General features: G+C 45.2%; 1 protein-coding gene across 2 annotated transcripts in view; it reads right to left on the bottom strand.

Annotated features, from left to right (window-relative positions):
* Positions 1–1924: 1924 nt before the first annotated feature.
* Positions 1925–22114, bottom strand: part of trim62.1 (tripartite motif containing 62, tandem duplicate 1) — a 42898-nt gene continuing 22708 nt past the window's right edge. The window contains exons 3-6 of one of the 2 annotated variants that reach the window (XM_046342885.1): positions 11842–11937; positions 6865–7190; positions 5546–5661; positions 1925–3471 (exon numbers count right to left, since the gene is read on the bottom strand). In XM_046342885.1, coding sequence (XP_046198841.1) covers positions 2918–3471; positions 5546–5661; positions 6865–7190; positions 11842–11937 — 1092 coding nt within the window. In that variant the 3' untranslated portion in view covers positions 1925–2917. The remainder of the gene's footprint in view (positions 3472–5545; positions 5662–6864; positions 7191–11841; positions 11938–22114) is intronic. The other variant, XM_046342886.1, reaches the window with a different exon arrangement.

The following is a 22114-nucleotide window of genomic DNA, read 5'->3' as shown; positions in this document are numbered from 1 at the left end:
GTTGAAAGGTATTTGGCTAAGGTGTATGTAAACTTCCGACTTCAACTGTAGTTGACTCATGTGTAAATATTTACGTAAATGAGATCTGTATTTCATTTTCATTAAATTTGCAAACATTTCTAAAAACATGTTTTCACTTTGTCATTATGGAGTATTGTGTGTAGATCGTGAGGGAAAACTTAAAAACATTTAAATTCAGACTAACACAAAATGTGGAATATGTCAATGGGCATGAATACTTTCTGAAGAAACTGCATATATCCCAGCAACATGAGCACACACTAACATACAGACAGCCCGCCCCCTGGCTCTAGGCTCTCTCAATGCTGGACTTGGTTAAGAGACAAGAGCTCTCATCTTAAACCAGGAAATAACAAGAGCTCTTGGTGCATATGGGGCAGAGAAGCCAACACATACCTGGGCCTCAGAGAATATATATTGGTGCGTTATGTTTACACTGCAACAGCCTTATGGAACTAAATGTAACATTGCCAACAAGATGCCAACAGTCCAGGCCGAGGCAGTATAATAATGTACTGTAATATCGCTTTCTTTGGCCATTTTCATATCCTTAATGTTATTAAACTACACGGAACAAAAATATGAAATTGTTGCATTTGGTGTACAAAGAGAGAATGATTAAAGACCTTCCAGAGCTCATTAATTCCAGTGTCATGCTGCTCGAGTTGTCAGTGGTCTCTGCCCCATAGGCTAGCTGTAATTGAGCAGATGTCAAGATTCATTTATTCTGATTAACCTCTCACACCTATGATGTCGACGTCGAGGGAGGAGGCAGGGAGATGGAATCCACAGGTTTGTGTCAATGACGTTTGATCTAAGTTTCAATGGAGGTTTCAGAAAACAGCATGGCTCTTCTACCGCAGCAACAAAAGTTGTTAATGATATTATTGATGCCACGGGGCGAGAAACGGCACCGTCTCCCTTCTCATCGAGCTGTCTACAAGGCATTCGACGCCGTTGATCATGACGCGTTGCAAAGACTTGGATAGGATCATCTGATCGAGCAGTCTCATGATTCAAAGGTTAACTATCAGATAGAACTCAGTGTGTTCAGTTTGATGTTATGTCATCAATTGTCCTAACTAAGCTGTCAGCTGAAGTTGATTTTAAATGACAAGACAAACGTTATGGTTTTCACAAATAAAAACATCACCTCTTCCACGTATAGTCAGAGTAGCAACTTACAAGTACTTAGGTTTCTAGATAGATGAGTGTCTCACTTTCAAAACCCCACATCGAATGTCTTGGGCTCAAGTTGGGTTTTTCTTTTGAGGTCAGGAAGAGGCTATTTTCGTGTCTGTAATCAATGAATGTTTTGTACATGTACGCTTCTGTAACTACATTGTCCAGCAGACAAAATAGGAGGGGGGGGTGCCAGTTCACTGCCCCTTTCACTTGGAACGAACTTCAAAAAGGTCCTGAAATGACAGGAGCTCGTCCCTTTAAATGAGATTAAAGCTACGTTAAACACTATGATGGGAAATTAGGTGAAGGGGGGGGGTTACGGTCAATGTTTTGACCCCTAGTTGCGCCACACTTTTTTTTTTTTCAACTGTAGTGCTTTGTGTTTTATTTTGTAAACGTGTCTGCAACTTTGTGTACTGCTATTTTGGCCAGATCTCTCTTGCAAAAGAGAATGTTCATCTCAAAACGAGACTAACCTGCTAAAAATAAAAGTACAAGCAAATATGTAACATACGTACATGCCGGGTAGAGTAGAGCTCTCATGCTGGAGTGGAAGAACCCAACAGAAACCACCCGGTGGGGGGGAAGAGAGGACCCCACTCGCACAGCGAAACACATTTTCATGCTACACACACACACACACACACACACACACACACACACACACACACACACACACACACACACACACACACACACACACACACACACACACACACACACACACACACACACACACACACACACACACACACACACACGACCTCTCCAGGCACCCCCAACGAGACAGAGAGGTGTAGGGAAACGAGGGAAGGGTGAGGACAGCAAGCACCACAACAGTGACCACGCACAGAGTGACCATCACTAGAGCACACAGACCACGAGGCTGCCATTGTCAAATGACGAGTATCAGCCACGTCCAGCACTTGGACTGACTTGACAGTGTCGACTGGAAAACTGGACGCGTGTCCTGAGGGAAAGGAATCAAGAGATGCGACATCATTTCCATCAGTAAAGTGTACAGGTTCACCGGGGAGGACATGGAACAGCACTCACTGCCACACCGATAGGCTTTCACTCACAACTGCGATCTGTGCCAAAGAAAAAAGGAGCAGAGCGTTGTCAGAAATATTCCGCAAACAAGCCTAAAAGAAAGGTGGCCCCCGGTTTCAAAATGTCTGGCTGCTGAGAGAGACAGACCGAGCAGCCGTCTGTCAGTCAGTCTGGAGCCTTGGAAGGAGAGCAGAGCCCGTGGGCCTGTTCAAGGTTGGCCTCAGTCACAGCACAGAGATCCCACTACGAAACCACGGTGCGATGATGTCATCTATGCAGACAGAGTAAAGCCCAGAGGGGCTTAGGGGAGCGGGGGGTCTCTCTCTCCTTCCACCCCTGAAGAAGCTAACTGGGACTCCAGTTGAAACCATGATGCTGCAGCAATGTCCACATCGTCCCTCCCTGGTGAGATCAGTGAGGAGCCACACCGACAGGCAAGACAAAAACAGAGACCCGGAAAAGAAACACCAGAACGAAATAAATGTACATTTCATAGTCAAACACCCTGTCCCCTGCCCCCCCCCCCCCCCCCTCTCTCATCATTTAAAAAAAACGAGCCATCTTTAGGATCTTAGTTACGTCATCATCGTTGTTATCTTATCCTCAGGGAGGGTTGAGGTGAGCGAGCCGATCTGTAGAGTGACCCTGTGCGTGGCTCTTATAGACGCACGGTGTTGATTCTCAGCGGCTGGACGTTCTTGCCATTGGCGTGGCTCTGCCCGGGGCTGAAGTAGGGGCAGAGCTTGGCCGGGAAAGTCTTCTCCCTGTAGGTGTACAGCCAGGACATGTCGTCAGCATTGTAGAACACCAGCAGGCCCTTGGGGTAGTCCAGGTACACGCCCACCTTCTCCAGTTTGCTCTTGACATTGAGGCGGGTCCAGGGCTCGGTGCAAGCGCTGTACTGGTTGCCGTCGTGCATGACGACGCAGTAGAAGCCACGGCTGGGCTGGATCTGGATGCTGCCCTTGCGGCTGACCGTCTCGTTGGCCACGCCGATCATCCACTGGGTCTTCTCTGACACCATCACCTCCCAGTAGTGCACCCCAGAGCCGAAGCCTTCGGCCCCCAGCACAGACACCTCCACGTCGAAGCGCCGCGGGGAGTCCTGCAGGGGCTGGGGGTGCAGGTTACCATAGGCTACGATGGTGCAGTCATCTGATAGGATGAGTCTCTGGTGGGCTGTGATGGGGTCTAAGGTCAAAGCTGCTGGCACTATGGAGAGAGAGAGAGAATGAAGACAGTTCAAAAACACACCAGAGACGACCTGACAGAGCAAGCCCAGATAAAGCCAGTTAGACAGGATACAGATAAGGGCATATTCTTCCCTACTGTTTACCAATATGAGAAACATAAATATATGTTATGAGGACGCTCCCTCCCTCAGACAGACACTAGCTCCAGAACGGCGGTGTCATTCGTTGCACTCCATTTGTCACCATCGCCACTGTACTGTCTGACTTTTATGCTGAGGCAGTGAAAACGTCCTGGCATCCCGTTTCAGCCAGTCACTGAACTGGAGAGGGGGATCTGAAGGAAAGTGCATACAAATTGATTTTCTAAATGTTATCTTTAAAAGTGATTCATCAGGCGCCTGGGAGAGGACCAAGGACATTCTGTTTGGAGGGAGGAGCTGAGTCACTGGCACAGTCTCTGTCTGCAGTGGTCAGTCAGTGTCTGTGCCTGGTGTTTCTGCTCTACCAATCAAATGAGCCAGTGCTGCTGAAGGTCCCTATCAGGAGGAGAATAAGGGACTGTCATGGTGTTGGAATTTGGGATGGGTAGCCTAATAATCCACTCTTGTAATACACCCTATTGCCCAGCATCTACTGTAATCATATTTAAGGAAATGAAGACCTCATGCAAGAGTATTTACATGAGCCATGTTTGGGACTGTTGGTTCATAACCTTCGACTTTATGCTACAAAAGGGAAACTGCTTATGGAGTAAGCATTCAAAATGACCTCTGCCTCCACTACACATCGATACTGTACAACGTCATGCAAAGCTATGGAAATGGAGCTGGGAGGCACATGTCTCCACAGCTCTGTGTTGGCTTGGCAGGGCTGGAGGCAGCTAGCTACATGTCGTTCTGTGGGTTAACTGTGGGTTAGGGAGGGAGTGTGGTTGTCGCACTGGGTTCAATCTCTTTTTTTTTCTGGTTCTATGGAAAAATGAGCTGGGAGAACAATAGCAGCTTGTTCTCCTCACTCACTCCCATACATAGAGCTGGTTTAAAACAGAACAGAGAAAGGAATTTGCCAAATCTCCCCCCTTGATCTTCAGTGTTTATATCACACAGTACAAAAAGAGGTGGCCTTGCCACTAGCCAGCAGGCAGGACAATGTTTTCCCCTACGCAACAGCGTCGCCAGGCAGTGTGTGTGTTTCAATCAATTCATGAAAATAACATAATCTCTGTTGCACACACACACACACACAACAAACACAAGCGTTCATACACTCAAGTCATGCACACGTATGCCATTTTCTAGTTGGTAACATTTTCTAGTTGGTAACACTGGGTTTGAGAGAAGAGGAGAGGTAGACTACTATTATTCCCCTAAACTATCATCTGCAGAGAGAGCGAGAGGGATGATGGGAGAAAAGGGTTTGTTGTTGTCACCGTGGCAGCCAGTGTTGATGGATCTGAACCAATTGTTCCATTTGGCAAGCAGTCAAGGGAGGCCAAGAATCCACTCTGCCTTCTCTCCAGCTTCAGAAGGCCAAAATGAGAGAATTGACAGAGAATTGAGTGCATCGTTTTAAATAACCTTCTGTGAGAGTGAGCGATGGCTGTGGGCTCAGGGAGAACAGGAAGAGGGAGAAGGAGAAAGATCTTCATCAGCTTTCCTGACAGCGAAGGGCATCTCAGCCCTCCAGCCACCATTTTCTCACAGAACTCACAAACATCCCAGATATTTGAACGTGGGATTAACTCACACTGTGGGAGTCTTTTCCCAGGTTTCCAAGGCATCAATCAGAGCCCAATTTAAACCCAAATCTATGTTCCATTTTTACATGCGTGTCATTTAGCAGACGCTCTTATCCAGAGCAACTTACAGGAGCAATTAGGGTCAGATACTTCGCTTAAGAGCACCCTTTGGAGTAAAAAATCCAGGGTGGAGACAATGATTTGTAACATAACTGAATGATGTGCTGAGGTACTTGGGCTGGGGTACTTGGGCTGGGGTACTTGGGCGCATCGAACAATTCACAAGACACTCCTGGTGAAGCGTATGCTGTTACACAGTTGAATTATGTGAGGGTTAACGTTAGATGGTGCATACCTGGTGAAATATCCTGAAAGAGAGACTTCCATATTGTGTACTGCAGGGGTCCCATGTACTTGGAGGTCGGGAAATCTTCATATGTTAGATTGGTCTCATGTATCTTTCCTTTTATCCTGTAGGTGGAGAAGAACGATCAATGTCAACTATCACGCTACTTTCACATCTCTTTGCTCTCTCTGAGAGACGTCTCTAGTCATTGCTCTATTTTCGCTGTTCGTTGTTGATAAAAGTATCTGTCAGATTCTGGATGCCCATGTAATATTCTACAGCAGTGTAGATTGATGGGTGATGGAGGGGGGGGGGGCTGAAACGCTATTACAGTATCCACCCCCACATTAGTCATTCTCATTCCTCCCACATGCATCCTTGAACCCCCCCTCTCAACCCTGCCTGGGAACCATTGGGCTGCACAGCTGTACACCGACAAGCCTGAGAAACATTGAAACTAAAAGTGATGCAAAGCTAACAATTCAACTGCTGTGAGTCTGTGAGAGTTACCCTGAGGAGAAAACACAACCTTGTCAAGTCTTTTCTCACATTTTCGAAGGGTTTCTGCCAGTACTACACTTCCTGGAATCGTTGTGACTTCATGAGGCAAACCTGTATATCAGTTCATTATTCACTCATTCCTGTCAATGCCCTCTGGACCGTTTGTTAGAAAGTAGTCTTTTTTTTGCATTTCTTTTTTGTACTTTTTACCCATTTTTCTCCCCAATTTTCGTGATATCTAATTGGTAGTTACAGTCTTGTCCCATCGCTGCAACTTCCGTACGGATTCGGCGAAGGTGGAGAGCCATGCGTCCTCCGAAACATGACCTTGCAAAGCCGCACTGCTTCTTGACACGACGCTCGCTTTAACCCGGAAGCCAGCCGCACCAATGTGTCAGATGCGCCCGGGCCCGCCACAAGGAGTCGCTAGAGCACGATGGGACAAGGACATCCCATCCGGCCAAACCCTCCCCTAACCCGGACGACGCTGGGTCAATTGTGCGCCGTCTCATGGGTCTCCCGGTCGTGGTCGGCTACAATTAGAAAGCATTCTGACGCAACAACTTCCTCAGTCCACCTTATCAACCCCTTCTAAGATCTTAAATACTCCAACTCAATCCCTGAGCACCCTCTTTCCCCGATTTAAAATAATGAGTCTGGTATATCAATGAGTTGCTTAACTCTGCACTTTCTCTCCAAGCTATCACTATTAGTATCACTATCGGTATCCTGACGATGAGCAGAATGGGTTACATTCATTACATTCAGGGGATGGTCTTATGTCGGGAGGGGAGTATAACATAACCTCAGACAGCGTGCCATCTTACAAAAGTTTAGGACTGTGGCTTTTTGGAAGAAGAGCTGATCCAAGGTCAGTCAGACAGTAAGCAGAGCACCTCTCGGAGGTGAGGGCCACGCCCTCCAGGAAGTCGTGGCGTCCCGTCTCGTTGAGGCGCTCCTGCAGGATGCCGATGCCCTCCTTGACGTCACGCAGCTGCTGGCTGAAGCGCTGGATCTTGTGCTCGATGTCGGAGAGCGTGCGCGCCGTGTCTGTCTCCAGCTCCTCCAGCATGGCCTTCTGGCGCTCTCGCAGGAACCGCTGCAGGCGTTCAAATGCCTCGCCGATGGTCGCACGCAGGCCCTTGGCCGACGACTGGAATGAGAGCGAGAGAGGGATAAGAGAGAGATGAGAGGTTGGTTATTTAGGATTAATGTGCAGATTGTGCTCCAAGCATTAAACACACCAATAACAAAATGTATTCTGCCTCTGTCACTCTTAGTTGGATGAAAGTCAGCCACCCCAGGGCTTAAAAACCTTTTATCACCTAGCCTAACGATTATGTAAATATGAACTCATTAATTGAAGAAAAAAAACTGGCTACCAGTCAAAGGCAGGGCTTCTAAGGACATAAAATCCCCCTCTGCTGTTATAGATCAGCCAACACTGATTAACTCAATACAAAATGTACTATCATAAGAACAGCCTATGCAGATCGCATTAGGAGTTAAGTAGGGCAAAGCTCAGTGGAAGGTTGGAACAGTGGAAGTGTGCCGTTTTAATGGTGACACTGCTTGTGAGATGGAGAGCATTTTTTTAAGAGGCTGATGCTGTGGGTCGACTGGGGACAGACTAGCTGTGTGTTCAAGGCAACATTTACAAGGCCTGCGAATAGTCAGATAAACGGATGCTATTATAGAAAGAGCAGGGCTGTTGATAAGGTGGAAAGGAGCAGAAGCTGAGGAGAGAGTTTGATTAATTTATTTATAGTGTGGCGGAAATGAATCACCTCCAATGCTAACAGCAGTAGCGGACTAGACAAAGAGGATCTATACGCTCAGTCCAGTAACAACTGGAGAGGGAGCACCTTCTCACTCAGGACTTCTGTCCGTCTCTACAGAGGAAACATTATCTTTGTCGAACATTCTAAGCTCTGTTGTCGTTAGGGTTACAAAGCTCCCGGTAATTTACCAAAGTTACCGGCATCTTCAGTCATTTTGGGAATTAAATGAAAATCTACCGTTTTCTTTCTTCTTCCCCTTCACATTATACAACACACAACACAGGATCACATTAGAAATATTCGCCAATATAGTATTCATTTAGTTATATCTGTGTCTATATTGTCCATGAGTTTCTATTAGATAGGCCATTCTCTTGAACCATCTGGTCTCATTAATGAAAAAACATTTAATCAACAATGGCATTTTTTAAAATTACCTCTGCAACTCATCCAACTATTGACTTTTTTCACAACTGTCACCAGTTTGACATATTTATTTTACTAAGTGTGTAAAAAAAATGGAATAAAAATCCATATTTCATGCTGAAACACTCATATTTCAGTCCGTTACTAATAATGTTCTGTACTATGTATTATGTGATGTGGACCCCAGGAAGAGAAGCTGGCGCTTTTGCAGCGGCTGATGGGCATCCAAATAAACACCAAGTATTAAACACCATTGGTATTCACTAAGTTGATGGTTTATAGGTGGATAATGTTTTGCAGATGTTATTAAAAATGTACTATAAAATCTTATTGAATTATTTCATACATTTTACGTGTGATACAGCCACACAGAGGGCAAGAGATAAATACAGACACCTGTGATAAACTGAAGTACCAAAAAAGGCCACTAGATGTCTTGTGATAAATTACATGAAATCCTTGAGACACCAAAGTTCTGGTAGTTTACTGATAAACCAGTTCTAGAAGTCTCTGGGTCGTTCCACAAAAAGAGTGCCTTTTGTGTCCCTTTGATATTTTAAGTAGACATTGTAAACCAATGTGGAATATAACCTGTTATATTAAATGAAGTGCCTTAATATAGACAAACTATATTCTGGCAATCCGATCAATTGAACATATGCGGTGGTACTTAATGAATATGTCGTCAGTTCGGTTGTCATCTGAGACATCCAATTGGACGAAAAGCCGCATTTAACAAAATATGAAAATTCCCACAAGTGGTGTTGAGACCAAACAGACTTGTTGCGGATACAATTCAGTGCACACAAATGTACTTTTCCACTAAAGCTTTCATGTACCAAATTAAAATCTAAAAGTTCAATGTGTTTCCGTCGCATTTTCAACTGGACTGATAGACACAGAAACTGTTGCGTTAAATAGTAGACGTGCCTACACTGGGTCGTTCGCTCTAGCCAACAGCTCGCAGATACACTGCAGGTAGGCTAGTCTACATGATGAGATTATTATGGTTAAATGTATTTTCATTTGTCAAAATGGCAGTCAAGCATCAATCACATCACCAGAATAAGACCCTTGATATTTATTGGAAAGGAGCATCAAGATCACTGGGCACTTTCACCATCTTGTGAAGTTCATCGTAACTTATTTCATCTGTAGCCTAATAAACTGCATGTTTCTCTGAGTCGTCGTGAGAGGACCACACACCATATCATCGCGAAACCCAAGTTGACTTCGATATGATGGTTATTATATCAATATTTGCTCATTAAAAAAAGGTATTCCACCATCTCTCACATAATACATTTTACAGACACAAAAAGATCCCGATGTCGAACGATCAAGTTCTGTCGACATTTATAAAATTGTACCAAAACGTACTGTTTCCATCACAGCTGTAGTGATTTAAAAATATATCTGGTATGACTATACTCACATAAAAACAGTGGCTGGAAATGTGGTAAATGTAAAGCCCTAGATATTTTATTGCTTGACAAAGTCACCTCTGAAGAATATTATATATTTAAAGTGACTAGTGATTCATCTTATCACATGAAATGTCTGTCCCTCATTTTAAGTTCAATCTTGTTACGTGAGCTGAACTCTTGTTTTAATATGGTAAAACAATTCCTTTTTTTTAACTCAAAATAAACATTGAATAGTCAAGTCAACATAGTGTAAAAGCAGGTGAGCTGATTCTACTCTTTTTGGCCATTTTCTGCTGTTTTGTGGTGGAAAACGGAGTGGGTGGAGCATAACACGTCAACCCTGCTACCAACAGGTAGACAGGCTAGAAATGTTTTAACAAGTTAATTAGAAATATGTTTTTTTTAAAGTTTGCATTCAATTGCTCCGCTCTGTTGCACACAACAAGCTTCCATTCCCCCTGTCAATAAAGGATTTATGGCTGATTGAAGATGAAATCGTCAACCCTGTTACAGTCAACCCTGTTACAGTCAACCCTGGTACTTCATTTGGCACGTAGTAGGCACGTACCAGTCATTTTTTAATGCAACCTAGGGATGGGAAAACATGTTTTTAATTTATGTTGAACATGTGCTCTTTATGACAGAATGTTCAAATTAAGCAAACTAAAACTACACTACCCAAAAGGTACTCAATTGGTGGAATGACCCCTCTACTCTCCATCACAGGGGAGTACAGAAGAATAGGGGCAGTAGCATTATAATCTGGGTTTTATTACTACTGCCTGCGATCAATCAATCAGTCAATCTCCCTCCAGCAGCATGCCTGTTCCTCCTGTTCCAGTAGGAACCTGGAAGCAGGCAGATATTATCTCTGCGCTGCTGGGAGCTCTTAGCCTATTAAGATCATTTATCTCCTGTACAGATGGGATGTGTTAAGGTGGGCTGCTCTCCACCTGGTGACAGAGAGAGGAGGACAGTACTGATGAGGCCTGTGCCAGGTCCCAGCAGGGTGTTATGGCTGTGGCAGGGGGAATATTTAAAGCCCATATTAAGCCTACAGGGAGAGGAGGCTGGGTCTCAGAGCAGCAGCATGTGCTTATCAGGCGAACCCCCACGGGGCCTGGGAATCAGACAACATCTGCTCTTTAGACGGGGGAGGGGACGTCCCTAAACACATGGGCCCAGGGCTGGAACTAAACTAGAGCACCAGAACCAATATAAACCAATTAAGTGACAAACAGCAGTATTAGTGGACGTTTAAGAGTCACACCCAAAACAACGGTAATGGCAGCCTCACACCACCCTGCTCAAAGTTTCCGTTTCAGCACCATGTTGCCGGTGAGAGAGGGGCAGAGAGGATTATGGGTGTTTGAGGGTTTGATCCTACTAATCAATTTTCCTTTTGGTGTCGGTGTGAGGTCAAGCACAAAAACCAAGAGAACAACAGAGCAATTCATTGTCATAAACCTAAATGCATCTGTGAGGCAAAGAGATCAATGTATGGCCCTCTTCCAGGCAACGCACGTCACCTCGGACAAATGGATGCAAACCTAATGAGATGGGCTGATTTATAATGGAGACCTGCAGCTGGCACTCAGTTGGAGTTGATGGCAGTGGAAGCAGGCAGGTTTGTCTCTCTGGAACAGAGCCAGGGTAAAGTAAAGTCTTGCACTGCAGAACTCAAGCAGACAGGACAGAACAGGAAGACAGGAGGGAGTTGGCTTGGCTGGCATGCCAGTGGACAGCCAGCATGTAAACAGCAGGAAGAACGATGGATCCCAAATGACAAATACCGCTGACGGCACAAACCCCATCTGTCAGAGAGCCCTCCCTCTCTGACCGATACAGCTCAAAGACGCTTAAGGGGGAGAGCTGTGCCAGAATGAAAAGAAGAGGAGAAGCTGTTGTATCGACTGGATGCGCTGGCTCCGCTGGTTAAAACAAGTTGTTGAGATTAAAGAGATGCTTAATGAACCAATTTGCTGTTTGGAGTCTCACTCTCAGCTGTGGGAGAGACTGAGGTAGAGAGAGACAGGACACACTGGTGCTTTACCTTGGTCTCATATAGGTCAATAGGCTCTCTATACTGTAAGTGACTTTGATCTAAGTGAATTTGTGTGCTTGGTGTGTGTTACCTCGGTCTCACGGAGTAGAGAAGTGTGTCTGTTACCTTGGTCTCAGTGAGTTGTCTCTGCAGTAGCTGCAAGGCCTCGGTGTGTCCCTTCTCACTGTCCTGCAGAGTGGCCAGCTGCTCCTTCATCTCCCTCTGCAACACAACAACAACAAATTAGTAACCACTGACTAGAGAAACACACATGCATCATTGTTCCTAGTTACTAATGAGGTGAATTACAGATTTACTGGAGCACAAATTTCATCAAGTTCCTCTGTTGGATCAAATTGGTGCATAACATTAGATTAAGTCCGTTGATTTGATGTTGACAATTGTCCTGCAGCAGCATAGGGCACCATTCCTTTGCTACCACTTGCTATTGGGAAAAACGTCAAACTCTTAAGTTCAACTCAAGGTTCTCGTAAGACATCTACATCTGTTTCAGCCTCAGTGGGAGGTTCAGGTATCGCAGACACCTCCTCCTCCTAACGGCCTAAAAGCCTTTTATGACTTATTGATTAAGGAAGGCTGTATTATGATAACCTTCTGCGGTCCTGGGGGGGGGGGGCTGAGTCTGAGGAAAGGAGGTCGTCTCCAGACCGGGTTCTGTCACACAGAAAGTGGGCCGTCTCCCCCAGGGCACTCCCTCCATGGCAGAACCAGGCCGTCTCTCTTTCTCCCTCTAATCCACCTCCAAGTTTCCTCAGGCAGGAGGAGGACACCAGGCAGTGGAGCTAGAACTGCTGTCACCAACAGGTCCCCTGAGCCCAGCCCACCGCAGACACACAGTGAACAGAGTCCATTTATCAGACAGAGGCAGATCCACATCGGACTGATGATGCTTAGGGCCAGGAGAGGAGCAGGACTTCAGGTGCAGGGCTTGAGAATGTGTTCAATGTCATGCTGCCTGTGAAGGTCATAGTTAATCTCTCCTGCAGTGCCAATAGTCCAGAGGGGTAAGTCGCTCTGGATAAGAGCGTCTGCTAAATGACTTAAATGTAATGTAAATGGATAACAGAAGTCTAAAACGGGATTGACAGTAAAAAGGACAGACTGGTTCATTACAACAGCTGTTATTTATTTGCTTCTGTGGAAAATACTCTGAGGAATATCAATGCAGTGCTGGAAAATTGCTTCCTGATGACTATATCGAGTCAAATAGCCAAGCCAACAACACTCTTCAAATTCAGTACTCTGCTCTTTGGCACAGAAACAGGCCAGGCAGCCGCTGCATGTAATTTGGTTTACGATGTGTTGACATAACAAGCCCATGTCCTTAATAAGCTACAAAATAAATGTGAAAACAGTGTAGTTTCTATACAGTTTTGAACAGAGCCTAATCAAGGACCTGAACTAAGGAAAACGATCTCCCAGTGCTGTGAACAGAGCCTCCTAGACAGGATGTGGCTTTACATTTTAATGTTAAGAGAACTGCAGCAGGAGCAGCAGGTTCCATTTCTCTCAGGGCCAGCTCCAGCAGGTTCCATTTCTCTCAGGGCCAGCTCCAGCAGGTTCCATTTCTCTCAGGGCCAGCTCCAGCAGGTTCCATTTCTCTCAGGGCCAGCTCCAGCAGGATCAGCATTTTCCATTTCTCTCAGGGCCAGCAGGTTCCATTTCTCTCAGGGCCAGCTCCAGCCTGCAGTAGGATCAGCAGGTTCCATTTCTCTCAGGGCTAGCTCCAGCAGGTCAGAGGGCGCACTCCTCTCCCAGGCTGAGGACCAATCCTGAGAGAGAAGGAGTGCCGTTTATACAGGCCTCTCCACTTCCAGGGCCCTCATTCTGTTGTCTGACAAGTTGGCTTTAATCCAGTGTAATTGGCATTGAACTTGTTCTGTGAGGTTGTAAGCCGATCAGTGTATAGGCCTATAGCATTGAAAAACTCAATCATCTTGATCCAAGATACCACCCCCCCCCCGTCCATCTCAGCAGGAGGACCAAACGTGACATTTCCCCCCGGATGCCGAATGGCAGGGAACAGGGTCGCGGCTGGCTGGCAGGCCAATTATTAAAACACATTTCCTAAACACACTCTGGGGCTATATACATTTTCCCAAAAATTCCTAACTGTAGGCCTTATTAAATACAGCAGAGCTTTGCTCAGGAGCTAAATAGGGTTATTGGCTTCCAACAGGCTCCCTGTACTGACGAAGGCCAGGAAAAAAACTGCCCCAGTCCTAGCATGAATAATGAGCTGCTCACAATGTCCTCTGGACACACACACACACACACACACACACACACACACACACACACACACACACACACACACACACACACACACACACACACACACACACACACACACACACACACACACACACACACACACACACACACACACACACACACACACACACACACACACACCTTACTTGGGATTTCATTGGATTCACAAAAGTAAAGCCAAGAAACTTCCACTAAAGTTGTGGAAGCCCACACGGAGGTAAACAGCATTGTGATTTAGATCTAGTGAGCTTAAATTAAGACATGTATAGATTTAACTGCAACAGGTTGTTCTGTACAGAATCATATCCACATCTCTTTGACCTGCTAATCGTTACATATCCACAACCCAGCTCTTTCAGGCAGCAGACGTGGCAACACACTGCTCTGAGCTGAGCAGAATGCACACTGCGACCAGTACAGGCGTCTACTTGAAGGGCCCGGTTGTGTAAATCAGTGTGAACAGGAACACAAACCTGCCATCTCTGCTCACAGACACACACCTATATTTACAGCCCTAGAATAGGTGAGTCACAGGGGCGAGGAGAAACTATGAGTCATGGGCCATCAGTGCAGATCTTCTGGGAAGGAGAGAGATAACTTCTTGGCTGCTTTCGCCGTGATGGAGGGTTTACACACAGGAGGAGAGCAAGTAGTATTGGGGAACTCAACTGATAGTTACATACACTATATATACACAAAAGTATGTGGACACCCGTTCAAATTAGTGGATTCAGCTAGTTCAGCCACACCCGTTGCTGACAAGTGTATAAAATCAAGCACACAGCCATGCGATCTCCATAGACAAACACTGGAAGTAGAATGGCCTTACTGAAGAGCTCAATGACATTCAACGTGGCACCGTCATAGGATGGCACCTTTCCAAATGAAGTCAGTTTGTCAAATTTCTGCCCTGCTAGAGCTGCACCGGTCAACTGTAAGTGCTGTTATTGTGATGTAGAAATGTTTAGGAGTCCTTGGTTGCAACACTAACTACCGAGTTCCAAACTGCCTCTGGAAGAAACTTCAGCTTCATGAAATGGGTTTCCATGACCAAGCAGCCGCACACAAGTCTAAGATCACCATGCGCAAAGCCAAGTGTCGGCTGGAGTGGTGTAAAGCTCACCGCCATTGAACTCTGGAGTGATGAATCACACTTCACCATCTGACGGTCAAATATGGGTTTGGCGGATTGCCAGGAGAATGCTACTTGCTCCAATGCATAGTGCCAACTGTAAAGTTTGGTGGAGAAGGAATAAGGTCTGGGGCTGTTTTTCATAGTTCGGGCAAGGCCCCTTGGTTCTAGTGAAGGGAAATCTTAATGCTATAGCATACAATGACATTCTAGATGATTCTGTGCTTCCAACTTTGTGACATCAGTTTGGGAAAGACCCTTTTCTGTTTCCGCATGACAATGTCCCTGTGCACAAAGCGAGGTCCATACAGAAATGGTTTGTCGAAATCAGTGTGTCAGAACTTGACTGGCCTGCACAGAGTCCTGACCTCAACCCCATCGAACACCTTTGGGATGAATTGGAACGCTGACTGCGAGCCAGGTCTAATATCCCAACATCAGTGCCCGACCTCACTAATGCTCATGGCTGAATGGAAGCAAGTCCCTGCAGCAATAATCCAAGGACTAGTGGAAAGCCTTCCCAGAAGAGTAGAGGCTGTTATTGCAGCAAAGGGGGGACCAACTCCATATTAATGCTCATGATTTTGGAATGAGATGTCCACGTACATTTGGTCATGTAGTGTATCAGGATATTATTTTTCACGATATATCGCAATATTTTTTGCACTAGTCCTTGTCCCTGCACCAAAACTCTAGTATTTTTCCTTCATGATTTTGGAATGAGATGTCCACGTACATTTGGTCATGTAGTGTATCAGGATATTATTTTTCACGATATATCGCAATATTTTTTGCACTAGTCCTTGTCCCTGCACCAAAACTCTAGTATTTTTCCTTTATAGCTTGTTCCCCATCTCCTTTTTAAAATGTTGAGACCATTTGTCCCAAGCACTTTTCAAAACTTGTTTTCTCATGGCTCTCGTCTCTCTGCAGCATACATGGTGAGCAATATGTATGGAAGACTGAATGGCAATATGTATATATAAATCACAATACATATAGTATCGGGCACCTGAGTATCGTGATAATATCGTATCGTGAGGTCCCTGGCAATTCCCAGCCCCAACAGCAAGTGTGTCAGACTGAAAAGTATTGATTTCGACACCCAGGGAGGGGATTAAGGAATCAATAACCTATATAGAAAATGGAACAGAGTGAATCTGGTGTCTCACACACCTTTGGACATGTTGCCACAATCCAAGTGACATAGCAATGTACATTTTTGAACACTGGTTGTAGAATAACAACCCTGACTTGACGCCATGTGCAGAGGCTCTAGATTGATTGTTTCAACTGTCGTTTTGATCAGTTTAGGTCGTAAGACGCAGGTAGTTTGAGTCAGTTGTTGGGAAAAGAGGCTGTTCATCATTGACACGGCTGTCTGCACAGTCTGGCAACTCTCTGCTGAAACAACATGTCATCCTGTTCTACCACCCAGATCTATTCTTCAGCCCTCTGCCAACAAGACAGGTCCCACCGCCCCCCGTCTTGCCCTTCCATATTCCTGCCAGGGTCCCGCTCTGTGATCATTAACATACAGCTCTACAAGGCTATTTGCATGAATTAAGGAGAGGCAGCGCCATGAGATTTCAATTTATAACATGTACTGTACATTAACTTTTCAATTGCCACTAACTAGCCAGTAAGCTATAGAGTACTACAGTCGGAGTCATGATGCCAATAAAACCTAGCGGTCAAACAGGTTAATGGTTCCAATCGTTTTTCCCACCATAAGAGATTTTTAGAAACACTTAAAATATGGGCTGCGTTTCGTGTAGGCTTACCCTGGGGTGTGACGTTCTGATAACCGTGTAAATCGCTCTAGGACAAAGGCGACTTTAATTCTTGTCAATGGAACCCCGTAACAGCATTCCTGGAAGCCTCACTCACTAATATCTATAAAACTCTGCTGCCCTTAACACTGCAGCCCTGCCACCATGTTATGTTCCCATAACGTTGTGCGTCCCTTCATTAACATGAGTCCGTTTCTGAGGGAGGGACCTCTTGGTAGTGTTTCTTGTAGTTGGAGATGGGCTAGATGTGGAGCAGGCTGGGAGCATTCATCATTTACATGACTTGCCCTACATTCTAACCACCGGAGAATGCCAGCATCGCCACCTTCTCTCTTTTCCTTTGAACTCTCCGTAGCCACACAAGGAGCTAGACCCACTTTGGTCTAATTGGACAAGGTGTGTGTACGCGCCCGATGTTGTTCAGCAAGCTAAATTGTGTTGGGCTCCATTGCCGTTAGTGGGCATATCATTCTGTAGCGAGAGCTGGGCAGTGAGCCGGTCACAGCAGCCACTAAATGACTCCTCAGACAGGTCAGCCAGACCGGTTCTCTCGCCAATCTCCCATCTGACTGCTAGAAATGATCAGACCACTGGGTCCTCCATCTCCTCTGAGGGGAGAGTCAGATATGGAGGAGGAAGGGCCATGTCTGTCTCTGTGTGTGATACTGTCGCCATCGCTGTCTGTGCATCTCAGCCTGGCCTAGTCACAGTCATACACAATGACAGACAGTCTGTCTATCGAAGCCAGTAGGTTACATGGGGTGGATGTTGCCTGCAGCCCCAGTTTGCCCAGTCAGCTGGCTGCTGTAGCCTGGATGCTGCTGCTGTGCTGTTTAGACTGCAGGGACTTCCCTGGAGAGGCTGTGAGTGGAAAATGAGGGGCTGGGATTTTAGGCACAGTTTGAGCACATTTGGATGTTCCCAAAAAACACTGTGGCCTGACACAGTATGTTGGTGAGTGTTTTTGATTAGATTTTCACTGACTGCTTACCCCAGAGGCAGAGTGAGTGTATTGGCAGCAACCAGACAATTGGCAACCAGACTGTTGGCAATGTTTGGCGTGGGGGCAGGCAGTTCCATACTCTTTTATGGAGGCACAACTGTTGACTGACCTCAGATTTACCATTTTTAATAGCTACTTACAAATCATGAATAAAAACACTCTTCAAATATTTTTATGATTTGGCCCATTCTCTTGCACTGTAGCTAGCCCGCCTTAATCATTTCTAAGAATAATGAGTTAGGAATGAAGAAATCCAGAAAGTATTTCCCTCCCTTATACGTCATGGAAATAGCTCTCTGCCAGAACATATTCATGGATTGACTGATTGTGAAACTGATAGTCTGTAATAGTCTCCTCCTCACATCTTCAGTCAGCTACTCTGTCAGGGACTTGAGGGTGCGTCTTTTCTCTATCATTCTATTGGGAGCAGAGGAAAGGTCATGCTCTGAAGGCATGGCAACCACAGCCTGCTAGCTAGCTTGTCGGGTGGCTCTTGCGTCATTGGTCCATGTTGTCTCAGCCAAATCAGCTGACTTGAATGGGCCTGGTGTGTAGAGTCTTCACTTACCTGGAAGCACGGTATACCAAAACTTTAGGAACTTTTTCGATACTAGGACCTGATAACCGGTTCGGTAGTAGAATGTGTTACTTTCGGTACTTATGTAAAATGTATCTCACGTCGTCTACTAATTGAGAGGCCCAATTCCGTCTATCTGCGCAGCCGATGTACCCTTACAGCGAGAGAGTACCATGCCTGCTCCACTTCCTCAGTGCTAGTTCTAGCCTGTCCCACTGCACACCACTAGCTCCACGAGAGATTCTGGGTTTGAGTCCAGGGTCTGTCGCAGCCGGCTGCGTCCAGGAGACCCATGGGGCGGCGCACAATTGGCCCAGCGTCGTCTGGGTTAGGGGAGGGTTTGGCCGGCAGGGTTGTCCTTGTCCCTCCACGCACTAGTGACTCGTGGCGGGCCGGACACAGTGCACGCTGACACAGTCGCCAGGTGTGCGGTGTTCTCTGGCACATTAGTGCGGCTGGCTTCCGGGTTAAGTGGGCATTGTGTCGTGAAGCAGTGCGGCTTGGTTGGGTTGCGTTTCAGAGAAAGCACGGCTCTCGACCTTCACCTCTCACGAGTCCGTACGGCAGTTGCAGCGATGAGACAAGACTAACTACCAATTGGATACCACGAAATTGGGGAAGAAAAAGGGGTAAAAAAATACATTAAAAAAAATATATATATTTTTTTACCAAAGTCCAGGTGAGTGTATAATTGTTTCAATAATGCATACATGAAAAAAAATCTACAATTCCAAATGTGATGCTGTTGAACTCAAAATATCTGTCTGGATCAAGCGGCATTCTGACGCCGCCCCCCGGTATCGTGATGGTGTGGAGTATCGTGATACTAAACCTGTTATCAGTATCGAGGTCAAAATGGTATGTTGACAACACTACTACATACCGTGTCTGGGAACGAATGTTCTGTACAGCAGCAGACAAGACGCCACCGACTATTTACAACTGACCACTGCTGTGTAATTCCGTGACCAGCCCCTTTACCCATATCCACATTTTTTTATACATTTAAAAAAAATCTTTATCAATCCATGCTTCATCAAGATATGTGACTGCCACTAAATGAATTGAACATTTTGATGGGAGACTGTTACAGAGGAGTGGAAATGCTATTTTTTGGACTGGATCATATTGTTGCATTGTAGTGTGTTTTAAATCAAATCAAAGTTTGTCACGGGCAAAGATATTGCTGCCAGTAAGATTGCACCTAAATCAACCATTTATCAGATCATCAACAACTTCAAGGAGAGCGGTTCAATTGTGGTGAAGGCTTCAGGGCATCCACAAGTCCAGCAAGCTCCAGGACTGTCTCCTAAAGTTGATTCAGCTGCGGGATCGGGTAACCATCAGTAAAAAGCTCAGGAATGTCGGCAGGCAGGTGTGAGTGCATCTGCACGCACAGTGAGGCGATGACTTTTGGAGGATGGCCTGGTGTCAAGAAGGGCAGCAAAAAAGCCACTTCTCTCCAGGAAAAAACATCAGGGACAGACTGATATTCTGCAAAAGGTACAGGGATCGGACTGCTGAGGACTCTGATGAATCCCCTTTCTGATTGGTTGGGGGCATCCGGAAAAAAGCTTGTCCGGAGAAGACAAGGTGAACGCTACCATCAGTCCTGTGTCATGCCAACAGTAAAGCATCCTGAGACCATTCATGTGTGGGGTTGCTTCTCAGCCAAGGGAGTGGGCTCACTCACAATTTTTCCTAAGAACACAGCCATGACTAAAGAATTAGAGGTCGACCGATTTTGATTTTTCAACGCCGATACCGATTATTGGAGGACCAAAAAAGCCGATGCCGATTAATCTGCCATTTTTTACAAGTTATAATAATGACAATTACAACAATACTGAATTAACACTTATTTTAACTTAATATAAAACATCAATAAAATCAATTTAGCCTCAAATAAATAATGAAACATGTTAAATTTTGTTTAAATAATGCAAAAACAAAGTGTTGGAGAAGTAATATGTGCCATGTAAAAAAAAGCTCATGTTTAAGTTCCTTGCTCAGAACATGAGCATATGAAAGCTGGTGGTTCCTTTTAACATGAGACTTCAATATTCCAAGGTAAGAGGTTTTAGGTTGTAGTTAATATAGTATTTATAGGACTATTTCTCTCTATACCATTTGTATTTCATATACCTTTGACTATTGGATGTTCTTATAGGCACTATAGTATTGCCAGTGTAACAGTATAGCTTCCGTCGCCCTCCTCGCCCCTCCCTGGGCTCGAACCAGGAACACATTGACAACAGCCACACTCGAAGCATCGTTACCCATCGCTCCACAAAACCCGCGGCCCTTGCAGCGCAAGGGGAATAACTACTCCAAATCTAAAAGCGAGTGACGTTTGAAACAGTATTAGCGCACACCCAGCTAACTAGCTGGCCATTTCACATTGGTTACACCAGCCATTAGGCTGATAGGCTTGAAGTCATAAACAGGCCTGTGCTTGCGAAGAGCTGCTTGCAAAACACACGAAAGTACTGTTTGAATGAATGATTACGGGCCTGCTGCTGCTCACTCAGACTGCTCTATCAAATCAGATTTAATTATAACATAATAACACACAGAAATACGAGCCTTTGGTCATTAATATGATCAAATCCGGAAACTATCATTTAGAAAACAAAATGTTTATTATTTCAGTGAAATACGGAACCGTTCGTTATTTTATCTAACGGGTGGCATCCCTAAGTCTAAATATTCTTGTTACATTGCACAACCTTCAATGCATGTCATAATTACGTAAAATTCTGGCAAATTAGTTCGTTATGAGCCAGGCAGCCCAAACTGTTGCATATACCCTGACTCTGCGTGCAATGAACGCAAGAGAAATGACACAATTTCACCTGGTTAATATTGCCTGCTAAACTGGATTAGTAGTTATAACTAGTGATTATGATTGATTGTTTTTTATAAGCTAAGTTTAATGCTAGCTAGCAATTTACGTTGGCTTCTACTGCATTCGCGTAACAGGCAGGCTACTCGTGGAGTGCAATGGTTAGAGCGTTGGACTAGTTAACTGTGCGGTTGCAAGATTGAAACCCCTGAGCTGACAAGGTGAAAATCTGTCGTTCTGCCCCTGAACAAGGCAGTTAACCCACAGTTCCTAGGCAGTCATTGAAAATAAGAATGTGTTCTTAACTGACTTGCCTAGTTAAATAAAAGGTATTTAATTTTTAAAATATATATATTTAAATAATCTGAAATCGGGGCCCAAAAATACAGATTTCCGATTGTTATGAAAACTTGAAATCGGCCGACCTCTATAAAGAATAGTACCAACACATCCCCCGAGAGTAACTTCTCCCAACCATCCAGGAACAGTTTGGTGACGAACAATGCATTTTCCAGCATGATGGAGCACCTTGCCATAAGGCAAAAGTGATAACTAAGTGGCTCGGGGAACAAAACATTGATATTTTGGGTCCATGGCCAGGAAACTCCCCAGACCTTAATCCCATTGAGAACTTGTGGTCAATCCACAAGAGGCGGGTGGACAAACAAAACCCCACAAATTCTGAATGCAAGAATGGGTCAACAGTCAGGATGTGGCCCAGAAGTTAATTGACAGCATGCCAGGGCGGATTGCA

Source organism: Oncorhynchus gorbuscha, linkage group LG03 (genome assembly GCF_021184085.1).
Source record: "Oncorhynchus gorbuscha isolate QuinsamMale2020 ecotype Even-year linkage group LG03, OgorEven_v1.0, whole genome shotgun sequence".
NCBI lineage: Eukaryota > Metazoa > Chordata > Actinopteri > Salmoniformes > Salmonidae > Oncorhynchus > Oncorhynchus gorbuscha.
This window is presented reverse-complemented; position numbering and strand designations above follow the sequence as displayed.